At 38.7% G+C, this 21,050-nt stretch overlaps 1 protein-coding gene across 1 annotated transcript; it reads right to left on the bottom strand.

The window, feature by feature from the left end:
• Positions 1 to 922: 922 nt before the first annotated feature.
• LOC306868818 (histone acetyltransferase KAT2A-like) lies at positions 923 to 20,777 on the bottom strand. The gene is made up of 18 exons (XM_079415199.1): positions 20,479 to 20,777; positions 19,901 to 20,024; positions 14,445 to 14,590; positions 14,178 to 14,267; positions 12,231 to 12,412; positions 8,238 to 8,429; positions 8,040 to 8,146; positions 7,675 to 7,779; positions 7,415 to 7,551; positions 6,785 to 6,993; positions 6,539 to 6,665; positions 5,634 to 5,744; positions 5,396 to 5,539; positions 5,039 to 5,153; positions 4,911 to 4,947; positions 2,680 to 2,743; positions 2,502 to 2,586; positions 923 to 2,337 (listed from the first exon to the last, which is right to left on the bottom strand). Exons 1-18 carry the CDS (start codon positions 20,674 to 20,676, stop codon positions 2,144 to 2,146), a joined length of 2,367 nt encoding a protein of 788 aa, XP_079271325.1. The 5' UTR covers positions 20,677 to 20,777; the 3' UTR covers positions 923 to 2,143.
• Between the last annotated feature and the right edge of the window lie 273 nt (positions 20,778 to 21,050).

Below are 21,050 nucleotides of genomic sequence, written 5' to 3' on the forward strand. Positions count from 1 at the left end.
CATTAAAAAAAAAAAAAAAAATATATATATATATATATATATATATATATATTTTTTTTTTTTTTTTTTCAACATTAAAAAAAAAAAAAAGATGTGTCAGATGTTATGAGAATAAAGGTGTGGTTTAGAGCTAAATTGACTAGGATAAACACCCAAACAGTATGCTATTCACAAGCAGCATTAGCTGATGTGAGCCATGCCTCGCAAAGAAGAAATCTGAGAAGACTTACAATCAAGAATTATTGATATGCATGTAGCTGGAAAGGGTTACGGAGTAATCTCAAACACTTTAGGTATTCATCAGTCCACAGTTAGACAAATTGTCTAACTATGGAGATGATATAGTACTGTGGCTACTCTCCATAGATGTGGGCGCCCAACCAAGATCTCTCCAAAGGCACAATGCTCAGTGAGGTGAAAAAGAACCCTAGAGTAACAGCTAAAGACTTAAAGGATTCACTGAAGCTGCTCAACATCTCCGTTCATCAGTCAACCAATCGTGAAACATTGAACAGGCATGGTATCCATGGAAGGACACCATGAAGGAGGCCATTGCTCTCCAAGCTGCTTTGCTGCCTCTGGACCGCTTGCCATTGTGGAAGGAAAAATTAATTCCCAAGTTTATCAGGATATTCTACAGGATAATCTCAAGGTGGCTGTCTGCAAGCTGAAGTTCAGAAGAAGTTGGGTGATGCAGCAGGATAACGACCCTAATCATCGAAGAAAATCTACTACAGAATGATTTCGGAGACATAAAATCCACTTTTTGGAGTGGGCCAGTCAAGCCCAGACCTCAACCCAAAAGATACTGTAGAATGAGCTCAAGGCAGCCATTCATACCAGACGTCCTAAGAATATGGATGAGCTGAAGCAGTTCTGTATGGAAAAATGGTAAGAACGGTCCAAAATTACACAAACTTTAAAAAAAAAAAAAGTTTATTTAAAAAAAAACAAAAAAAAAAACATTATAGTACATAGAACCGTAGCAATTTACATGCATCCAAACGTAACCATGGCCAACCAATTTCTAGCAGACCCATCTGTCCTCTTCATGAGGGTCATCAGTGTCCCACAGTAAAACCAAAAAAAAGAACCCTGATAATACATCAACATTGCAGCAGTTCATCAAAGTCATGATTCAAGTAAATGCCCATTACAAGAGACTGAGAAATAAACCAGCTGTCCTGTTCCATGTGTGTGAACGGTAAACTAGCAAAGAACAGGATCAGGTTTTTGCAGTTGTCCATTACGAGTACTTTAGGTAGTAGCAGATGTGTTTTGCAGTTAAAGTGTTTTGCAGTTATGACTGAAATGGAAATAGTTGTTCCTGGTCCCAAATGGGTGTAAAAAGCAGGCTGCAAAAACGGTGAATGGTTACGCCCGGGGTCATGACACGCTGAAAGCTTTTGAATTCGACAAATATTGGTTTGCAAACAGAGATAAGCACTTCACAACGACACTGACAAAGCCAATTGGACAGCAGTAATTCCTCAGGAGAACAAAAAAAATGGACTATTGTTCCTTGAAGTGATCTGTCTAGGAATGAGCCGTCTTTTCTTCAATAAAAACCACTGACGGAACTCAAAACAAAAACAGAAGAAAAAAAAATACATTTCCCTCATATTTTCAGATTTATACTGAATAGGCACGTCCTGTATATGACCAACCGGCTGTATCGAACAGCTTTGGCAGAGAATGGTGGCATCGCAGTGAGATTATCACTAGAGGCCAAGCATTGTCCGTCTTTGGCTGCAGCATCTCGGGTCAGCAAATGTCGCAGGATAAGACTTTGTTACACAACCAAATGTTTGAGTACAGTATGTAGAGCAACAGCTTGCACTGTTCATGAGTCATTCGTTTAATAGCGCATGGGACAGAAAAACAGAACTGCTAATAGTGACTTCTGCCTAAACTAACGCCCCCATCGAACACACTTTCAGTTTTCTTTTTCCCTTAATGCGTTGGCACAGCAGAGTCATACACACCAATATAACCTTGAGTTTTATAACTATATTTTATAAGGAAGAAAAAAGTAACAGAAAGCAACAACTTTCAATAAGTTTGGATGTCATTCATCCAGATTAAAGTGTGATCACACTCTCTATAGTAACTAACTGGTCCCTTGTCCTAGGCTAGATGCCCGTTACTTGTCAATGAGCCCGGCCTCTTTCAGTTTGAAGTAGAAAAACTTCTCCAGTGTGTTGGCACACTTGCAGTATTCGCTGTCTGGAGGGTTGTACTCTCGGCAGTTTGTGATCACTCTCTGCAGGTCGGCGATAAACAGCTTTTTTGTCACATAATACCGGTTCTTCAGACGTTCCGTCATCGTTTTCAAGTCTGAGTAGGAGGAGAGGTTTATTCAATTGGATGCAATCTGCTGTTTTTCAAACTGTATAGACTTTTACTGATTAATATTGGCAGTCTAGCTCCCTCAACTAGTTCAATAGCAATCAGAATAAATAAATCTCATTACTGTATACGCAGATTATATTAGTACCCACCAATGGGGAAGCGGATGACCTCATAATAGTCTGGAGCTTCGGATTTCTTCACTGGCTCCATGAAAGGCCAGGCGTCTGGATGTGTCTGTTCACACACAGATGAGATGGTGAGAATATACCTGAATATTACATAGTTAATGTGCTAAAATGAATGTGTGAGTGACAACAGTCCTCTTACTTTAATCTGTGCGAGTAGATTCTTTAGCATGTTGTAGAGCAGATCTGGATCTTTCAGCTCTTTACTGCAGAGATAAAATAAGAGAGGATACACAAATAACACGCATTAAACAAAAAGCAAGTAAAATAGGTGCTTACTAAATGAGGAACTGCACCATAATTCTGCTGTTTTTGCGAAGAGTGGCTCATCTTATATATCACACAGTGACCAAAAATTTATTAATTATATATATATATATATATATATATATGAGATATATAAGAAGGCTGTGAAAATTTATTTGCATTGTTAATCCTTTTGATCTTTTATTTTAAAAATTCACAAAAATCTAACCTTTCATTGGATAATAAGAATTTAAAATGGGGAAAATATCATTATGAAATAAATGTTTTTCTCTAATACACAAAAAAATCTTTATCAACATCTGCAGAGTCACCACAATTAACACCCTTTTATTCAATACTTTTTGAAATCTCCATTTGCCAGTTTAACAGCTCTAAATTATCTCCTATAATGCCTGATGAGGTTAGAGAACACCTGACAAGAGATCAGAGACCATTCCTTCATCCAGAATCACTCCAGACCCTTTAGATTCACAGCTCCATGATGGTGCTTCTTCTCTTCAGTTCACCTCGCTCATTTTCTACAGGGTTCAGGTCAGAGGACTGGAATGGCCTTAGCAGAAACTTGGTTTTGTGCTCAGTGACCCATTTTTGTGTTGTTTTTGAGGTTTGTGTTTGGATTATTGTCCGGTTGGAAGATCCAAACATGGCCCATTATAAGATTTCTAACAGAGTCAGTCACTTGTTGATTTTTTTATCTGTTGGTATTTGATAGAATCCATGATGCCATGTGTCTAAACAAGATGTCCAGGACCTCCAGCAGAAATATAGGCCCACAACATCAAAAATACAGCAGTATATTTCATTGTACACATGGGGTACTTTTATCCCTGTGTGCACCAAACCCATCATGAGTGTTTGCTGCTAGAAATATTTTTTTTAGTTTTATCTGACCATAGAAGCCAGTCCCATCTGAAGTTCCAGTCGTATCTGATAACCGAATATGCTGGAGTTTGTTTTTGGATGAGTGAGGAGAATTTTTCTTGAAACCCTCCCAAACAGCATGTGGTGATGTAGGTGCTGTTTGATAATTTTTTTTAAAGGTTTTCTGACCCGAAACTCAACTATTTTCTGCAATTCTCCAGCTGTGGTCCTTGGAGAGTCTTTAGCCACTCAAACTCTCCTTCTCACCGTGCATTAGGACAATATAGACACATGTCCTCTTCCAGGCAGTTTCGTAACATTTTCTGTTGATTGGAAATTCATCATTATTGCCCTGATGGTGGAAATGGAAATTTTCACTGCTCTAGCTCTTTTCTTAAAGCCACTTCACTAATTTGTGAAGCTCAATTATCTTTTGCTGCTCATCAGAAATATATTCTTTAGTTTTTCTCATTGTGATGGATGATTAAGGGAATTTGGACTTTGTTTTCCCTCCTATTTATATTTCTGTGAAACAGGAAGCCATGGCTGGATAATTTCATGTTCATAATCACCCTGGAGTGCTCAAAATTGTAAATATGAATGGGAATATACTTCAGAGATATTGTACTCATAAGAATTTCTAGGGGTAAAAATAAATGTGTCCAACGTGTAATTAAGAAAAACATTTATTTCATAATGAGATTTCCCCCCATTTTCAATTGTTTTAGTTCAATGAAAGGTTAAATTTAGATTTTTTTGATCATATTTACCAAGGGTGCCAATAATTCTGACCACGACTGTATATGTAAATAAACAAATAACAGTTTTCTATTGTGATATATTTATATTGTGATCGCAAAGCTGAATTTTCAGCATCATTACTTCAGTCAGTGCCAGAAATAATTTTAATATGCTGATCTGCTGCTCGAGGAACATAATATTTTCATATTATTATCAATGTTGAAAACGGTTTTGCTGCTTAGTATTTTTGATGATACATAATACATTTCTTCAGGATTATTTGATTAATAAAAAGTTAAAAAGAAGAGCATTTGTTTGAAATAGTAAAGACATGAATATTACAAAAGATTAGTCAATTCTTAAAAAAATCTTTCTGAGCCCAATCTTTTGAAGTGTACACATGCTATCACTGTGAAATCATAAGATGCAGTTCCTCTATTATCTAATACAGACAGACAGATGGTCCAAGATTTCTGAATAAATATGCATAAATTCTACTCTGACCTCTTCTCCTTGGCACTAGGCTTCCAACCAGTCTCTCCTCAAGAAAAAAGGAAGGGAGAGAGTGTGTGAGAACAGAGGAATTTTGTATGTGCATCATAGCTGCTACTAAGACACGAGCGCACACTTACTGATGCCTGGTATACTCTCCACAGGAATCTGCCGCACACCCTCTTTAAAGCAGGTGAGACCTGGGTACACTTTCCTGATCTGATTCTGTTTCCTCTCAATCAGTTTCTTGATAATCTGCAGCAGACAACAACAAACTCATAGTCATATAACATTAGCCTGGCTGCCTTGCCCTCCTCTTAGATGTGCAGACAAATTGACAAAAGCTTCATGTGTTTAGCCAATTTGGGATATTTTGATATATATAAAAAAAAAATCCTCCTCCAAAAACATATACACTAATACACAATGTAACACCACTGGATAAACCAGCACAATGTATTCCTCTCCAGCAGCAGGGTAAATCTGTGCACTTTCACCTCTTTCTGCCTCTTTATGATGTGAGAGAGTTCGGTGTAGGGTATTCTGGGATTGAGCTCGCACTCCATTAGCGTAGCTCCCTCATAGTCTTTGATGTAACCAAGGTATCGGCTCTTCGGCACTTTGATGTCTTTGGAGAAGCCCTAAGGACAGAATGAGGGTTCAAAGGGTGAAGCTGCACAATGAGAAAACAGAAAATGAAAAACGTCTGTACACAAGTGGCTGCAGCAGCTGTACCTGTTTCTTGAAATAGCCAATAGCGTATTCGTCAGCATAGGTGAGGAAGTACAGAATGCCATGCTTGATATGGTACTCCTTAAGATGATTCATCAGGTGTGTACCATAGCCCTAAATATACACACACAAAATTATAAAAAAAAATCAAGTGAAAAGACATCAATTGATACATGCTATGCAGTGTTGGGGAGTAAGTAGTTACATAAGGGAATTACGAAATTTAATTACAAAATAAATGTAACTGTAACCTGTTACAGTTACTGAGAAAAAATGTGTAGTTAAATTACAGTTACTTATGAAAATGTTAATGATTACAAAGGGGGTTACGATGAATGATTCTGAGAAGTCTGACAGTAATCAGTGTTAAGTACTACTGTAAGGTTAACCCTGCCTGCTTTAAATGTTTGAAAATGATTAACAGTTGAAATTTAGAAAAGTAATCAAATGTAATCAGTTACATTAATAAAGTAATTGAAATAGTTAAACTACTTACATTTTAAATAGGGTAACTTGTAATCTGTAACCTATTATATATCCAAAGTAACCTTCCCAACACTGATGCCATGCCACATAACAAAAGGGATATTTAGATACATATTAATATAACAATTTCTGTGATTAACGTGGACTGGATTTTTAAAATAAATACAGAATTAATGCATTTATTTTTACTTCCAGAGGCTATGTTTTTAATAGTCCATGTAAAATAAAATAAGCAAACTAACTGCAATGCATTCTGAGATTGCCTCATTTTTAATCACAGTTCACTATGGAATTGATTAAGTTCTAAAAACTGTATGCTCTTCAATCAAAACAAGACTTCCCCCTTGGAGGTCTGCTAAGGCCCCCTGGTTGAGAAACACTGTCTTAGAGTCATTTAGCTTCCATCAATTGTGCCTACATACCTTGACCTGCTCGTTTGAGGTGACTGCACAGAAGACGATCTCTGTGAATCCCTGAGTTGGGAACATCCTGAAGCAGATCCCTCCAATCACACGGCCATCTTTAATCAGAGCCAAAGTCTTGTGCTTCCTGAGGTCACACAGAGGACTCAGAGTCAAAAGAGGCTGAGGGAAGGCTAACGAGACATGAAACCTGACAGCTAAAGGTTGAGGAAAGTAGGAAAAAGGAAAGGGTAGCTGTGGACTTACGGGTCAAACACAAGACGTGTGATGTACTCTTTGGGCATGCGGGGAAGTTGATGGGAGAAAACATTTTGCAAGCCCACGAGCCACATTAGAATCTTCTTATTGGACTTCTGAGAGAGAGAGTTACCAATGACATGGAACTCAATGATGCCTCTCCTCTCCTCCAGACGAGCCGTCTCATCACGAGCTGCGTTTGCCGACAACAAGCTAGTCTGAAAAAAAAAAAAAAAAACAACATTCATGAAACTAGAAGATTGTTTTTTTTTTTGACTCTTTAAGCGTATAAATCACAAAATACAGGACGTTCAAATGCAGAATGGAAGAACCTCATGCTTGACCCAAAAATAAAAATTTCATAATTTCCTCAAGCCATCCAAGATGTAGATGAGTTGGTTTCTTCATCAGAATAGATTTGGAGAAATTTAGCATTACATCACTTGCTCACCAATGGATCTTCTGCAGTGAATGTATACCGTCAAAATGAAGGATCCAAGTGATGTAATGCTAAATCTCTCCGAATCTTTTCTGATGAAGAAACTAACTCTTCTACATCTTAAATAAATGTTCAGCAAATTTTCATTTTTGGGTGAACTATACTTTTAAAGCTATCATAAGGGTGTGATGAACTCTGACCTCTGGCCCCAGCATGGCAGCAGGGTCTGTAATGGTCTTCATGACTTCATTGACCAGTTCCATGGGGATGTCGCCCATAACTCGGATCCGCTTGGCATCCTCCAGAGTCAGTGCCTCAGGAAGCTTTCGCTTCTCTCCTGTGTATCACAATGATTGGCATGATCTTTCACTTCATTCACAAGTCTGATGCATAAATGATTGTGTACTGATGCCAGTGTTCACAGTGCACAATAAATAAATCCGCAACTGGATCTTCTTACCAGTTACTGGTTCAGAGGAAGCTACGTCCAAACCAGAAACACCCAGAGCTGAACCACTGCTGCCTTTACTAAGAGGTGAGCCAGACACTGAGACTGGACTCAGCACTAAGACAGAAAGAAAAAGGGTTTGAAGCAACATAGTCCAAAAATAATGCTAGGTCTCTATGCTGGTGATCACACAGGAAGATGAATTATTGTGTTCTGTTAGCATTATTTATATGCTTTTTATACATTATAAGTATGCTGAATGTGTGTCATGAGAATTGTTTCAAGCCATTGTTTTACATAAATTTGAGTAAGTTGGTACATTACAAAATTACTCTAAATGCTCATCCCTAATAACCACCTCAACAGTCAACACACACCTGTTTGATGCCCCAGCTGTGTCCCCTCTGAGGATGGCATGGTGAAGTCTGCTTCCCAAATGGGGGAGTTCTCTCCATAGATTTCTTCTTCCAACATGGAAAGAAACCTAGTACACACACACAAACAAAAATACTCAAATTATACTATGTGAGAGTGATGGTGCTGGAGTGTGTATTGATAAGATAGTATTGTCTTACTTGGGGAAGTGTGTGAGGATCAGAGTGCGTTTCTCTGGTGGGAGTTTGTCTTTCTCCACTCTGAACTTCTCCAGTAACTGCCTACGGGTGACAGTGAAGATAGACTTCAGCAGACTGCGGCCGAACACCTGACAGGTCTCGTATCGGGGCAAGCTGTCATTACTCTGAGGAACATGACAGTAACACAGCCACCTGAAACACACACACACATACAAAACAATCAAAACTGTTATTGTATTGGTTCATACACATCATTACTCAATACATTATATCTTGTTTTGAGCCAGACGTTGCAATAAAATGTTTGTGGAGAAAAATTATTTAGTTTTGTGTCATTTTTATTTTGAAAAATCTCAAATTGTTAATTTTATTGCAAAATTCACAATAAATATAATTTTGACATATGTAGTACTTCAATAGTGAAATTGATCATCAATTATTTTCTGACAACTAGTTACAGTGCAACTTATAGCACTTGTTACAGCATCTACATGTGGGTCATTGACATAAGGATTTCGACAGGCCAATTTTAAAATACAAAAAATAATATCTAATGTAATTGTTCAAACGTTAAAAATGTTGTATACACAAATTCATAATAAAATTTAAAATGAAGTGATTTTTTCATCTAGATGAATTAGCCGTAGCCTTAAAAAAAAGTCATGTGGTGCAACCATGATTTATAGTAAAAATTAAATAATTTCCTAACATGCTTAGCATTTTTTTTGTTCTCAGTAATTAAAGTGTTTAAAAACAAAGTATTTGCATTTAAGAGTTTTTGTAAATAATGATCTCTTATTTTTGTTCTATAACTTCAGAGTTGCCTTCTTAAATACAGTTAGACTTATTTTTCCTGCAAATTGCATAAAACAGATACAAATGTTTTAAAAATACCATTCACTTAAGCATACTGTAGCAGTGATTCATATTTCAACCACAGAAATTAGATATTTTATTTTTTATTTAATACAGTTATTGCTATTATTGGTCGCACCACATGATGAGTGGTCGCTCCAAATCACATAAAGACCTTATATCATTAAAAATCTATTTAAAAAGACATGTGTGAAAAGTGCAGCACGTGGCATTAACTGCATGCATTTCTTTAGCCCCAGTTATTTCTGTACTTTGCCCAATATTGGCTGCTCAAATGACCCTTTGGCTGGGAGTTTGATTAACAGGCAGTCTGACATATAACGCCGAAAAACAAACCAGACAGGAGAGTAGATTAATGTTGGTGGACTTGAACTTGAAAAATGGTGTGCATTGACATCTTTTCACAGCTGAAACAAGATACCTTCTGATGTTCATTAATGTTTATTTCGTGCTATGACTAGTAAAGACGAAGAGATGATCGGTTCATGTGCCACTTGAAGTGAGGTGCTACAGCAATCTGTCACGACATGTTAAAGAGCCACAAAACAGTATTTGTTGTTTGAAAAAAAAAGACAAAATTTGAACACTGAGACTTTGTTTCATACTAAAAGTAACCAGCTCTGTCTTGTCTGTCGGCGCATTGTCAATGTCCTCTTTGCTCCGTGATGTATTTTTCAGTGCGTGAGAACATGATGCGTGGCATAAAAGTGACGTGGTTTGTCAGACATAGCAACAGTAAATAAGGTGGGTGAGCCTTTGCGAAAGGTCAATTTAGAGTAGGAGGAGGTTGCTGGCTCAAGTTCTGGGATGAAAACACGAACATCTCTCTTATAGTAGAAAATGACATCTGTAGTTTGTGCTAGACTGCGGGGTCAGAATTAACATGCTGCCTATGGTCAGCATTTATTTTACTTGGCTTGGCAGTACAATCTGGTAGAATAGATTAAAATAGTTATTAATAAATAAATAATAAATAATTAATAAATGCATAATTACCAAACTAAAATTACATGCTCTGAATTATTTTCCTCATATTGTACAAAGATTAAACAAACCGTCTGAAATTACCCAAATTGCATACAAATCTATTCCAAATTATACTAAAATAAAGTGTTTTATGTATATAAACCATCGATTGAATATAAAAGCAAAAAACCACCAATCTGGGACATATATCTATAATGGAGAACACTCTGCAGTGGTCGCACCACATGATATTTGGTCGCACCACATGATATTTTCGAATTCAGTCAAAATGTACAAGCACAGAATTGGTCGCCTAAACAAAACAAGCTATCTTCCCACAAAAGGTCACTATAAAATTTATAATGAAAATAAATAATTGCAGAAATAACTTATTCATTGTTTTTTTGAGGTCATACCGCATGATATCCAAATGTGGTAACTACATACCAGCCGTTAAAAAGGTTATTTTTTTTCCAAATTTGAAAGAGACTTACAAACCTGCTTGATGCTTCCATGGGTCCTTGGCAAATTGGTATATGATGCAAAGTCCTATCTTTGAATGGATTTCAACATAAAAGTCCCAAAACGGTAGTTTCTTGATGGTCGCACCACATGATATTTCATAAAATGGAAATCATCGGACAAAGTTTGTTTGTATATTATAATGGAAATATAAATACAAATGCTTTGCAATTTTACAGTGTTGGAGCCATTATAAAGAGTTGTCATTTTTGTTATTATTTTTGGAGTATTTAAGTAAGGGAATGATTAGTGACAGCTGCGTAATGGAAGGTCAAGCTAACTTTTTGACCGTGTCGTGCCGGGCTGTGTCAAGTGTGTAGGACTGTGCTCGTGACAGTTTGTCTTGAATATAAAATATTTTGTTTGAATGAAGACCAAGTTTGTTTAAGTTTTTTTTTCCGTTATTTGCAATGCCAAATGGACAATAAATGGATTGGCATATCCGAATTTATCCTGAAGGTATGGACAATGTATTTATTTTTATTCAAGGCAGAAGCACGTGTCAAAACCACGTGTTAAGACTCTTAACCATTTGCGTCCCTACGTACAGGATTACAAAACACTTTGGAAATCATTCCAAATAGTGCAGAAAATTAAATAAATTGAATAAATTTAGGGTAATTTCAAAGATGTTTACAAAAACAAAAGTTATGGCCGGACGGTCGCACCACATGACATTTTAACAATTTGAATAACAGAAAAATTACAAATAACTAATGTTTCTTGAAAAGTTAAAGTGAGTTCATACTGGGAGAGGCCCTCTCCCTCAATTTTTTAAAGTTAGACTCCAGCTTTCTTAGTATTCCTCAATCTATTCATTATAAACAATATAACAAGAAAAAAAAAATTCTCTTGTTATATTTCTGATTAATTTTTCATAAAAAGTGTATACGGTCGCTAGAGACCCGAGGTGTGTATTAGTGCAAGTATATTTTTCTGCGCAAAAATATTCAAATATTTGATCACACAATACATGCAATTCACCTTTATTCCTCGGGGTGGCACTGTTTAATAGACAATAATGACGTGATATTTCACTCCTAATCACCGCAGGCTTAAAACAAAAGAATATCATCAGCAAAAATTAAACTGATTTGAATGGCTATACTGCAGAGCAATTACTGTATGCCATTAAATATAAATGTCACTGTCATTTGATGGTGGATGTGGTAAATAAGCTGCCAGCGATCAAATTATTGATTTTGAAGTCACTGAAAATGGTAGTTTTGAGAATATGTTTGAGATTGCGAATATGAGTCAGATGCTGAATGTACATTGGAAGTGCGCTCTGACGATGACGGCGATGGTACAATCATCTGCTCAAATTGAACCCTTCTAAGTTTCAAAAGGTAACGAAATATGCTTTATTTTATTCTTCTGTAATGGTTCTTAAAATATCAAGAGTGTTTCTTGCTATTGCAGCAGTTTAGGATCCATCCGTGCTGGATACATAGGTCTGGGTCGCTAAAGACCCGAATATGTAAGAGTGATTGGCGAAACATTCATGCATTTAAGGGTTAAACCAATTTTTAACTGAAAAAATGCAATCGGACAGAAAATTTAAGCGTCACGTCATTGACCCATGTATATAATCCACAAACATACACTTATTTACAACAATACACAGACCTGGTATAATCGACTTTGTAGGCGGCCGCATCCTCTTTCTGGGCCCTCTGACGGAACTGTGATGGGGTCTCCAGCTTCCAGTAGTTCAGACAGAGCAGAAACATCTTACTGAGCTCATACATGGTCTGCCTCTCCTTAGGAGCCAAATGACTGAACTTATACTGGACAAAATTCAGCACCCCCTGAGGCAGAGAGAGATCTTGAGAGCAGGGGCCCGTTCTTCGTACGTTGCTTATTACATCTGAGATGATTTGAAAGATGCCAGATCTTCTAACCTTGGTAACAGATCTGACTAATTTGGTTCTTCAAACAAATTTGCATATTAGATTAAAATATCTGGATTAAGTTGTCTAAGATTACTGCGCGTTCTCGTGTTCCCCGAAAAGGGCAGATGTATCGATACTCAGAAACCACGATCAGCTATGCAGCGATTGGCTGGTGGCAAGACAGCAACTTAATGACATCATATCATTAAAAGAGACACCTGACGAAAAAGCTGACACATTTCTGGACCTTTATAAGGAAACAGCCAAACGAACAAAACTACATAAATGTTATAGGCTAATAGATAAATGAAATGTGCACTGTTTTTAAGTTATTTGTAATTTTTTTACATGATTCCCAATTATTTATATTCGTGATTTCTAGTATTTGTACAGGCTTTACATTTCTATTTCAATGTTGTAATTAGCAATTGATTTAATTTTATATTTGAAGCAGATTTATGTGACAGCATTAATTAAAGTTTCTTAGAGATCAAGTTATCTGCATCTCCTGCGCTCCATCAAGCCACTCCCATAATAGCCGTCACCACACAAATTAATGCACGACTCAGTTGAACTGTATAGCATGTGTGTAAGACTCCAATACAAGTATAAAGTCATTATTTCAACACTAATAAATCTTTCAATGAGTAAAACTGGCCGTGTCCATAGTATTATAGACCACACAACATTATATTGTTTTCAAATTATTATTATTTAAATTATTGTCCCTGGATCAGTAGGATACTCTTGTAATAAAGTAGCGGTGGCTGGGACATATTTTAAAAATCATTTCTGCTTAAAAAGATGCAATCTTAGGCCGTGTTCACACTTAGCGTCTTTTTTGAATAGAAAAAGTTGACAAGAGCATTTTTTTAATGAAAAACAAAGCTGGCAGCGTCTGTTACAAATAGCAGCCGAGAGCGTCTTTTGTTGCCATAGCAACCGCTGTAACAGTAGCCTAGCGCTGTGTACTGCAGAAATGTCAAGAAAGAGTAAAAAGTTGGCTCTTGCGTTGGCTTTTGAAGTTAACGGGAAAGAAAATGTCGATTCACAACGACGTTTGTGGGGGCACGACATTATTCGGGGAAGGAACTAGTACAATCAGTCTATCTACCGGCACCTTCTCCATTTTTCTTCTTGTTGTTATGGAAATGACAGATCTCGCTACTCGCTTGTCATTGGTCAGCTGTCAAAAATGCGCTTGACGTAAGGCGTTTTTTTCAGAAAAGTTGAATTTTTTTCAACTCGAAAAAACGCTCTGAGCTGCAGAAAAAGACGCCGGCGGTGCCGTTTTAAAAAGCGCTCAGGACTTTTTTGAAAACACGGTTTACTCCATAGGATTATAATGTAAAACAGACGCCGGCAGCTTCGAAAAAGACGCCAAGTGTGAACACGGCCTAATCCTGTTTACATTAAATAAGCCTGCTGCCGAGCAGGTTTAATCTTACGGACCTGTTGCTAAGTCTAGGATGAGCTTCGAAGAACCAAATGATCCAAGATCAAGCAAAATCGAAACGGAGTTAGCGACGTACGAAGAACAGGCCCCAGATCAACTCACACAACAATAATAACCTGCATTAAAAGACAAATGTCCCACCCTTCTTCTCACCCATTTTGCATGGACTGTGACTGGCAGAAAGCTTTTTGCCACCTTTCTTATACACAACACACACACACATACTTGTTCTATGTTGGGTTTTTCAAAGGGAGGGCTACCGAGAGTGCCTTCCACCGCTGGCTTCCCCATCTGCAGAATGCACTTCCTCAGCAACTAAAAAAATAAACAAACAGTCACCAAAACAACATAGGCAAAAATGTGAAATATTAATCTGAAAGATAAACAAAAAACATCTTAGAGGTTTAGAGATTTTTAACATGTTACTAACTCATCTTGGGTGTGTTTGCACTTTAAAAAAATGAAGGAAGCAGATCTCGTCTTCCTGTTTACCTTGAACAAATAGAAGTAGACTTGCTTGGTGTCCGTGTCTTCTTCTTTGTGGACAGACATGAAGAGATTCTCCACGTCCACCACCATCCCCAACAACCGGTTAATCTCCTCCTCAGACACATTCTCCAGATGAGACACATGTTCCGCTATAGATAAACACACAAGACAATGTGAACAATAAGGATGCATTATATGGTGTAAACTGCAAAGTTAACATATACGAGCCTGTATCCATATAGGTTATATTTATGCTGCTTAACTCTGGTTTGCATAACACCTATTTTAAAAAATCGTCCATATAGGGTGATACTTGCTACACTTGCTTCCAATTACCTTTTTATTATTATTTTTGTGCATTTGCTATTGTGCATCTATTAATTAGACCATGTCCACAGTTCACACTTTGCTGTGTTGAACCCTGCAAACATTCAGATATCTGTCTATATAAGGCAGCCAAAGAGTGCAATAGTCCAGAAGTAAAAAAGAACACACCACAAAATCTTCTACCAGATTTAGATTTTTCGGACGTTTCGCTGGACATTGTAGTTGGCGGAGCCGTAGCTCTGGTCAAACGCTACAGGAGTGCGGATTTCGAACGGCGTTGCCTAGCATCCATCTGGCGAATCTCCGCTCCCTACCCAACAAAACAGACAAACTCCTTCTGCTCTCCCGGACAAACAAGGATTTTTCTAACTCTGCCGCTCTGTTTCACGGAAACCTGGCTGAATGGCGACATACCGGAGACAGCGTGCTACATCTGCCTAATTATCAGCTGATCAGAGCAGATCGGGACGTGGAATCAACGGGGAAATCGTGTGGCGGCGGGACGGGCTTTTACATCAATGAGAGGTGGTGTACAGATGTAACTGTGTTAAAGAAGATGTGCTGTTCAGATCTAGAAACGCCCTTCATTAACTGCAAGCCGTTCTATTCGCCGCGAGAGTTCTGCTTGTTCATTCTCGTGAGTGTCTACCGCAAGCGCACGTGAGCACAGCTTTACAGAAACTTGCTGATCTGATCACAGAGAGTGAGCAACAACACCCGGACTCTGTTTTAATCATTCTCGGGGACTTTAATAAAGCAAATCTCTCCTGCGAACTTCCAAAATACAGACAGCACATCACATGTCCCACCAGAGACAGTAATATATTGGATCACTGTTACACAACAATAAAGGACGCATATCACTCGGTTCCACGAGCAGCTTTAGGACTCTCTGATCACTGTTTGGTTCATCTTATTCCATCCTACAGGCAGAAACTTAAGTCTGCAAAGCCTGTATTAAGATCTGTTAAAAGATGGACTAACGAAACAGAGCGGGATCTACAAGCCTGTTTCGACCTGACTGATTGGACTGTTTTTGAAGCTGCTGCAAATGACCTGGACAAGCTCACAGAGACTGTAACATCTTATATCAGTTTCTGTGAGGGCATGTGCATTCCTACCAGGACTCATCTATTCTACAACAATGACAAACCTTGGTTCACTGCCAAACTCAGACATCTCCGTCAGGCCAAAGATGATGCTCACAGAAAGGGGGATAAAGTCTTGTACAAACAGGCCAAATACACACTGGAACAGGAGATCAGAGTGGCAAAGAGGAATTATTCTGACAAGCTCAGGAACAAATTCTCTTCCAGTGATCCTGCTTCAGTGTGGATAGGAATGAAGGATATGACCAGTTACAAGACACCATCCCCAGCACTCTGGAGAATCAACACCTGGCAGATGACTTAAACGAGTTCTTTTGTCGTTTTGAACGATCATCCCACACCCGCTCAGAACACCCCTCCACACAACCATTAACACCTCCAGCAACCCCTCTCTCCCCCACATCTACAATTCAAATCAGCAAAGAAGATGTGTGCCAGGTCTTCAGGAAAAACAAAAGAAGGACAGCACCAGGTCCAGACGGTGTGTTATCAGCCTGCCTAAAAATCTGTGCTGATCAGCTGGCCCCCATCTTCACACAGATCTTCAACAGATCACTGGAGCTGTGTGAAGTCCCCTCAGACTTCAAACGCTCCACCATCATCCCCGTCCCAAAGAAACACCAAATTACTGGACTTAATGACTACAGACATGTGGCCCTAACGTCTGTAGCCATGAAATCATTTGAAAGACTGGTTTTGGCTTATCTGAAGGACATCACTGGACCCTTACTGGACCCCCTGAAGTTTGCCTACAGAGCAAACAGGTCTGTGGATGATGCAGTCAACATGGGACTGCACTTCATCCTGCAGCATCTGGACAGACCAGGGACGTATGTGAGCATCCTGTTTGTGGACTTCAGCTCTGCTTTTAACACCATCATCACGGAAACCCTTCAGAATAAACTAACCCAGCTCTCCGTCCCCACCTCCGTCTGCCAGTGGATCACCAGCTTCCTGACAGACAGACAGCAATTAGTAAAGCTTGGTAAATTCACATCCAGCACCCGCACCATCAGCACTGGAGCTCCTCAGGGCTGCGTACTCTCCCCACTGCTCTTCTCCCTCTACACCAACGACTGCACATCTAAAGACCCCTCTGTCAAGCTCCTGAAGTTTGCAGACGACACCACACTGATCGGCCTCATCCAAGACGGTGACGAGTCTGCTTACAGACAGGAGGTTAAGGAGCTGGCTGTCTGGTGCAGTCTCAACAACCTGGAGCTTAACACGCTCAAAACTGTGGAGATGATTGTGGACTTCAGGAGAAACCCCCCTGCTCTCCCCCCACTCACCATCATGAACAGCACTGTGGCTGCAGTGGAGTCATTCAGATTCCTGGGCACCACCATCTCTCAGGACCTGAAGTGGGATATTCACATTGACTCCATTGTGAAAAAGGCCCGGCAGAGGTTGTACTTTCTTCGCCAGCTGAGGAAGTTCAACCTGCCACAGGACTTACTAAAACTGTTCTACTCCGTCATCATTGAATCCATCCTCTGCACTTCAATAACTGTCTGGTTCAGCTCAGCTACCAAATCTGACCTCAGAAGACTACGGAGGGTAGTCCGGACTGCTGAGCGAATCATTGGTACAACCCTCCCCACTCTCCAAGAACTGTACTTATCCAGAGTGAGAAAAAGGGCTGGTAAAATCACTCTGGACCCCTCACATCCAGCACACTCCCTCTTTGAACTGTTACCGTCTGGTCGACGCTACAGAGCTCTGTGCACCAGAACAACCAGACACAGAAACAGTTTCTTCCCTCAGGCAATCCATCTCATGAACACTCAACAATAAACGTGGAACCAGTGTTGGGTAAGTTACTTTCAAAAAGTAATTAATTACAGTTACTAATTACTTCATCAATATTGTATTTAAATTACTTTACTAATTACTCTATCTGAAAAGTAACTTAGTTACTCAATAAGTAACTTAATTATTCAAATCGCTAATTAGGCTACATCTTAAAATCCCTATAAACCTTAATATAAATTAAACTCTATATTCTTTCAATTCGAGTCAAACATAGAATAGTTTAGCCTTTTAGCTTTAAAACAACTGTAAGACTTAAACATTTTTATGAAAAAAATTTAACCACCTTTGGTTAACAAATAGAAATACTCTGCAAAATATCTGAATAACAAAAAGGCTTAAAAGTTAAACAATACATTTCAGTTTGGCAAGAGGTTCAGGAAAAGCCCAACTAGTAAAATCTGTACAGGTTTATGTCAAAATAACACGTTAACTAATGTAGGAAAGAATAAATTACAGAAATGATCTTCTCTGCTGAATAATGTCAGATCGCGCTGTTCTTATGAGGTAAATTTCTCATAGCAGGTCTTCTTTCAAAAATGATGAATATTAGATGATTTTTTTTTTTTCTTAATATTTTACATTTTTTTTTGTATCTAGGTGAGGGCATATGCGCGCAGGTGACTGCATATAATGAGCTCAGACACGGGAAAGAGTGTACCTTGCTTAAGTTTCATACGGATTGCATAATCAGAAACATTAGTTTTTAATTTGAATTCGTTCAAGTGTCAAGTAGACACTTCAAGATTTTTAGATTCTATTGATTTTAGTCTTATATGTATCTGAGTCAGAGCCGGCGCCAGGGCACCTCCATCAGAGGGGCATTTGAATTTCTGGGGGGGGGGGGGGGGGGGGGGGGGGGCACAAATCACGTTTTGTGTGTGTGTGTGGTTAAGCGTGCAATCTGTGATTGCGTGCAGTTTCTGACGCTCGCTAAAGCGTGCAATCGCTTTCTTATGTGCGCTGTTTTACCGGTTTCACTTTCGCTTTCGAAACGATCACGTTCAGCATGAAGGGGAGAGGATGGAAAGTGGGGGGCACCGTAACTCTGCCCGCGAATGCCCCCTCTTGGTGCCGGCCCTGATTTGAGTATTTAAGGTTTCTCTGTGAATCAGGAAAATCTGAAAGTGAACGCACCCGCACGCGGAGGGTTAAAGCCGTTGTATTCAATATCTTTAGACGGTAAATTTAGATTTCAAATTCAATATTGCTTTTAGAACTGTTGAAATTATTTACTGTATGTAACGCAAGTACTTTATAAGTAACTGTAATTAAATTACCTAAAAATGAACAGTAATCCCTTACTTTACTTTTTCAGTGGATAAGTAATTTAATTACAGTAACGCGTTACTTAGTAACGCGTTACACCCAACACTGCGTGGAACACACAACTAATACATTATCCATTCACCACACTCACTTATTTTATTTTTATTTTCTCATTTCTAATTTCTAATTTGCACATACTTGACCTGTACATACATAGTTGTCTATATTATATATTGTTGTTTTTTTTTGCTACTTTGTACATTGGTTATTGGCTAGTTGTTGTTATTTTGTTTTTATTATCTGTGTCCTGTCCTGTTGCTGTCTTTCTGCTGCACTGTGGTGCTTCTGTCACTACAACAAATTCCTTGTATGTGTAAATGGCCAATAAAGCTCATTCTCATTGTCATTTATAAACCTTTACAGACAAACATATTGTGAGCGACATGTTAATGTGTTAATGTTAATCAACAGTGTGCTGTTTTGATAATCCTGACAGTAAACTACATTACCTATATGATTCTGCAAAGAAATTTCCACCAATCTATAAAAAATTATGTAGAGTAAGTTTCCCCATGTTCTCAAACTACTTGAATATTTTGATGCATAATTTGCAATAAATGTAAAATATGTTGTTTCTTTATATAAAATCAATAAATCAATAGTTTTACATTCAGCTGTTGTTTTGAATTTGATTGTCTTTTGCAATGCTTGAGAGATGCTTGCCTCATTAAAGCCATTAACTACACAGTCTTGTCTTTTCATCAGATTTTCAAATACTTTGCTTAAATAAAGGTAGTGTTTAAGTTCACCTCATAGCTTGATTCATGGTTTATAACTCTGAAACAAAGGCTTTTCAAAAACCCCTATGTTATATACTTCCAGAAGCAAGGCAACTGGCTGGGCACAAAATCACGCTAACCAACATAAAGGCGTTCATTTTACCCAGAGAGTGTCCACAGCTTCGGCAGGCCTCTGTCAGACTGGCTGCCTGCTGCTGGAGCTCCATACGAGCGGCTGTCGGCGGATTGGGGTTTTTCCATCCATTACATTTGCAAGCATCATTTGCCTGTGACAAGAGAACACAGCTGTGATTTAAAGAGGACAGTAAACATCAGGTTCATTTACAGTCAAAACACTCTGATTTATAATGATGCAGTGATGATGCCATGACATAATACAATAAGATATATTGAAAATATCTAATATATGGTGCATGTTTTTAATTAACCACCATAGACTAGTTTCACACTATGTAAACCTATTAAGATACCAATTTTGACAGCATTTTTGCAATACAATAAATCTGCATATGTAAGGAATTTTCATTTTCAGTCCATTGAGGGTTTCATGTTCTTGTGTTTTTATTTTCGAACCTTAAATAGTCTTTAGGCTTTTATTACTTCATGGAGTTGTATTTGTAGCAGGAAACACGCGAGACTGGTTTGCAGTCTGTTCCTGAAGCATTGACACATGACAGGCCAGGGTCTCGCTCTATTGTTATGAGCCGAGCTCTCGGTTACCTTGCAGGAGGAAAACACTCCGAGTTTCTCCAGCTTTTTAGCCCGCGGGAACGAGCGGACTTGGGCTTTCTTCTGGCTGGACCACTGCTGCTGACTCAGGCCTGGTCGGGCCGGGTCGCTGCTCGCGGCTCCGGGGTTCGGGGTGGATGCAGCCGGGCCGCTGGACTGCGCGGAGCTCTGTACCGCCGGGTCCGACATATCAGCAGCCTCACTTCCCCTCCTAGGATCGCCGCGCTGACTTCCACACTGAGCCGCTGCAATAAAGTTTTGTGATGGATTTCGATACGCGTTCTGACCACTGCACTGCGCGTGCGCACTACAGGAGCATGCTGGGAGATGTATTATAGGCAGTACTACGAAATTAAACGTTACGTTACTTTCCACTGGGGGGCATTAAACACTCGAGATACTTATTATTGCACTGTATCACTTTAAAAGTGCATATATTAAGCTTATTAATAAAATAATATGTCTAAACTTATTTATATTTAATAGCAAAATGCCAAAATGAATTTTGCTAAAACTCAGCTAACGCGGTTAATACATTAGCTAATTGATGTGTGTGTTTTTTT

Source organism: Barbus barbus (genome assembly GCF_936440315.1).
Source record: "Barbus barbus genome assembly, chromosome: 4".
Taxonomy (NCBI): Eukaryota; Metazoa; Chordata; class Actinopteri; order Cypriniformes; family Cyprinidae; genus Barbus; species Barbus barbus.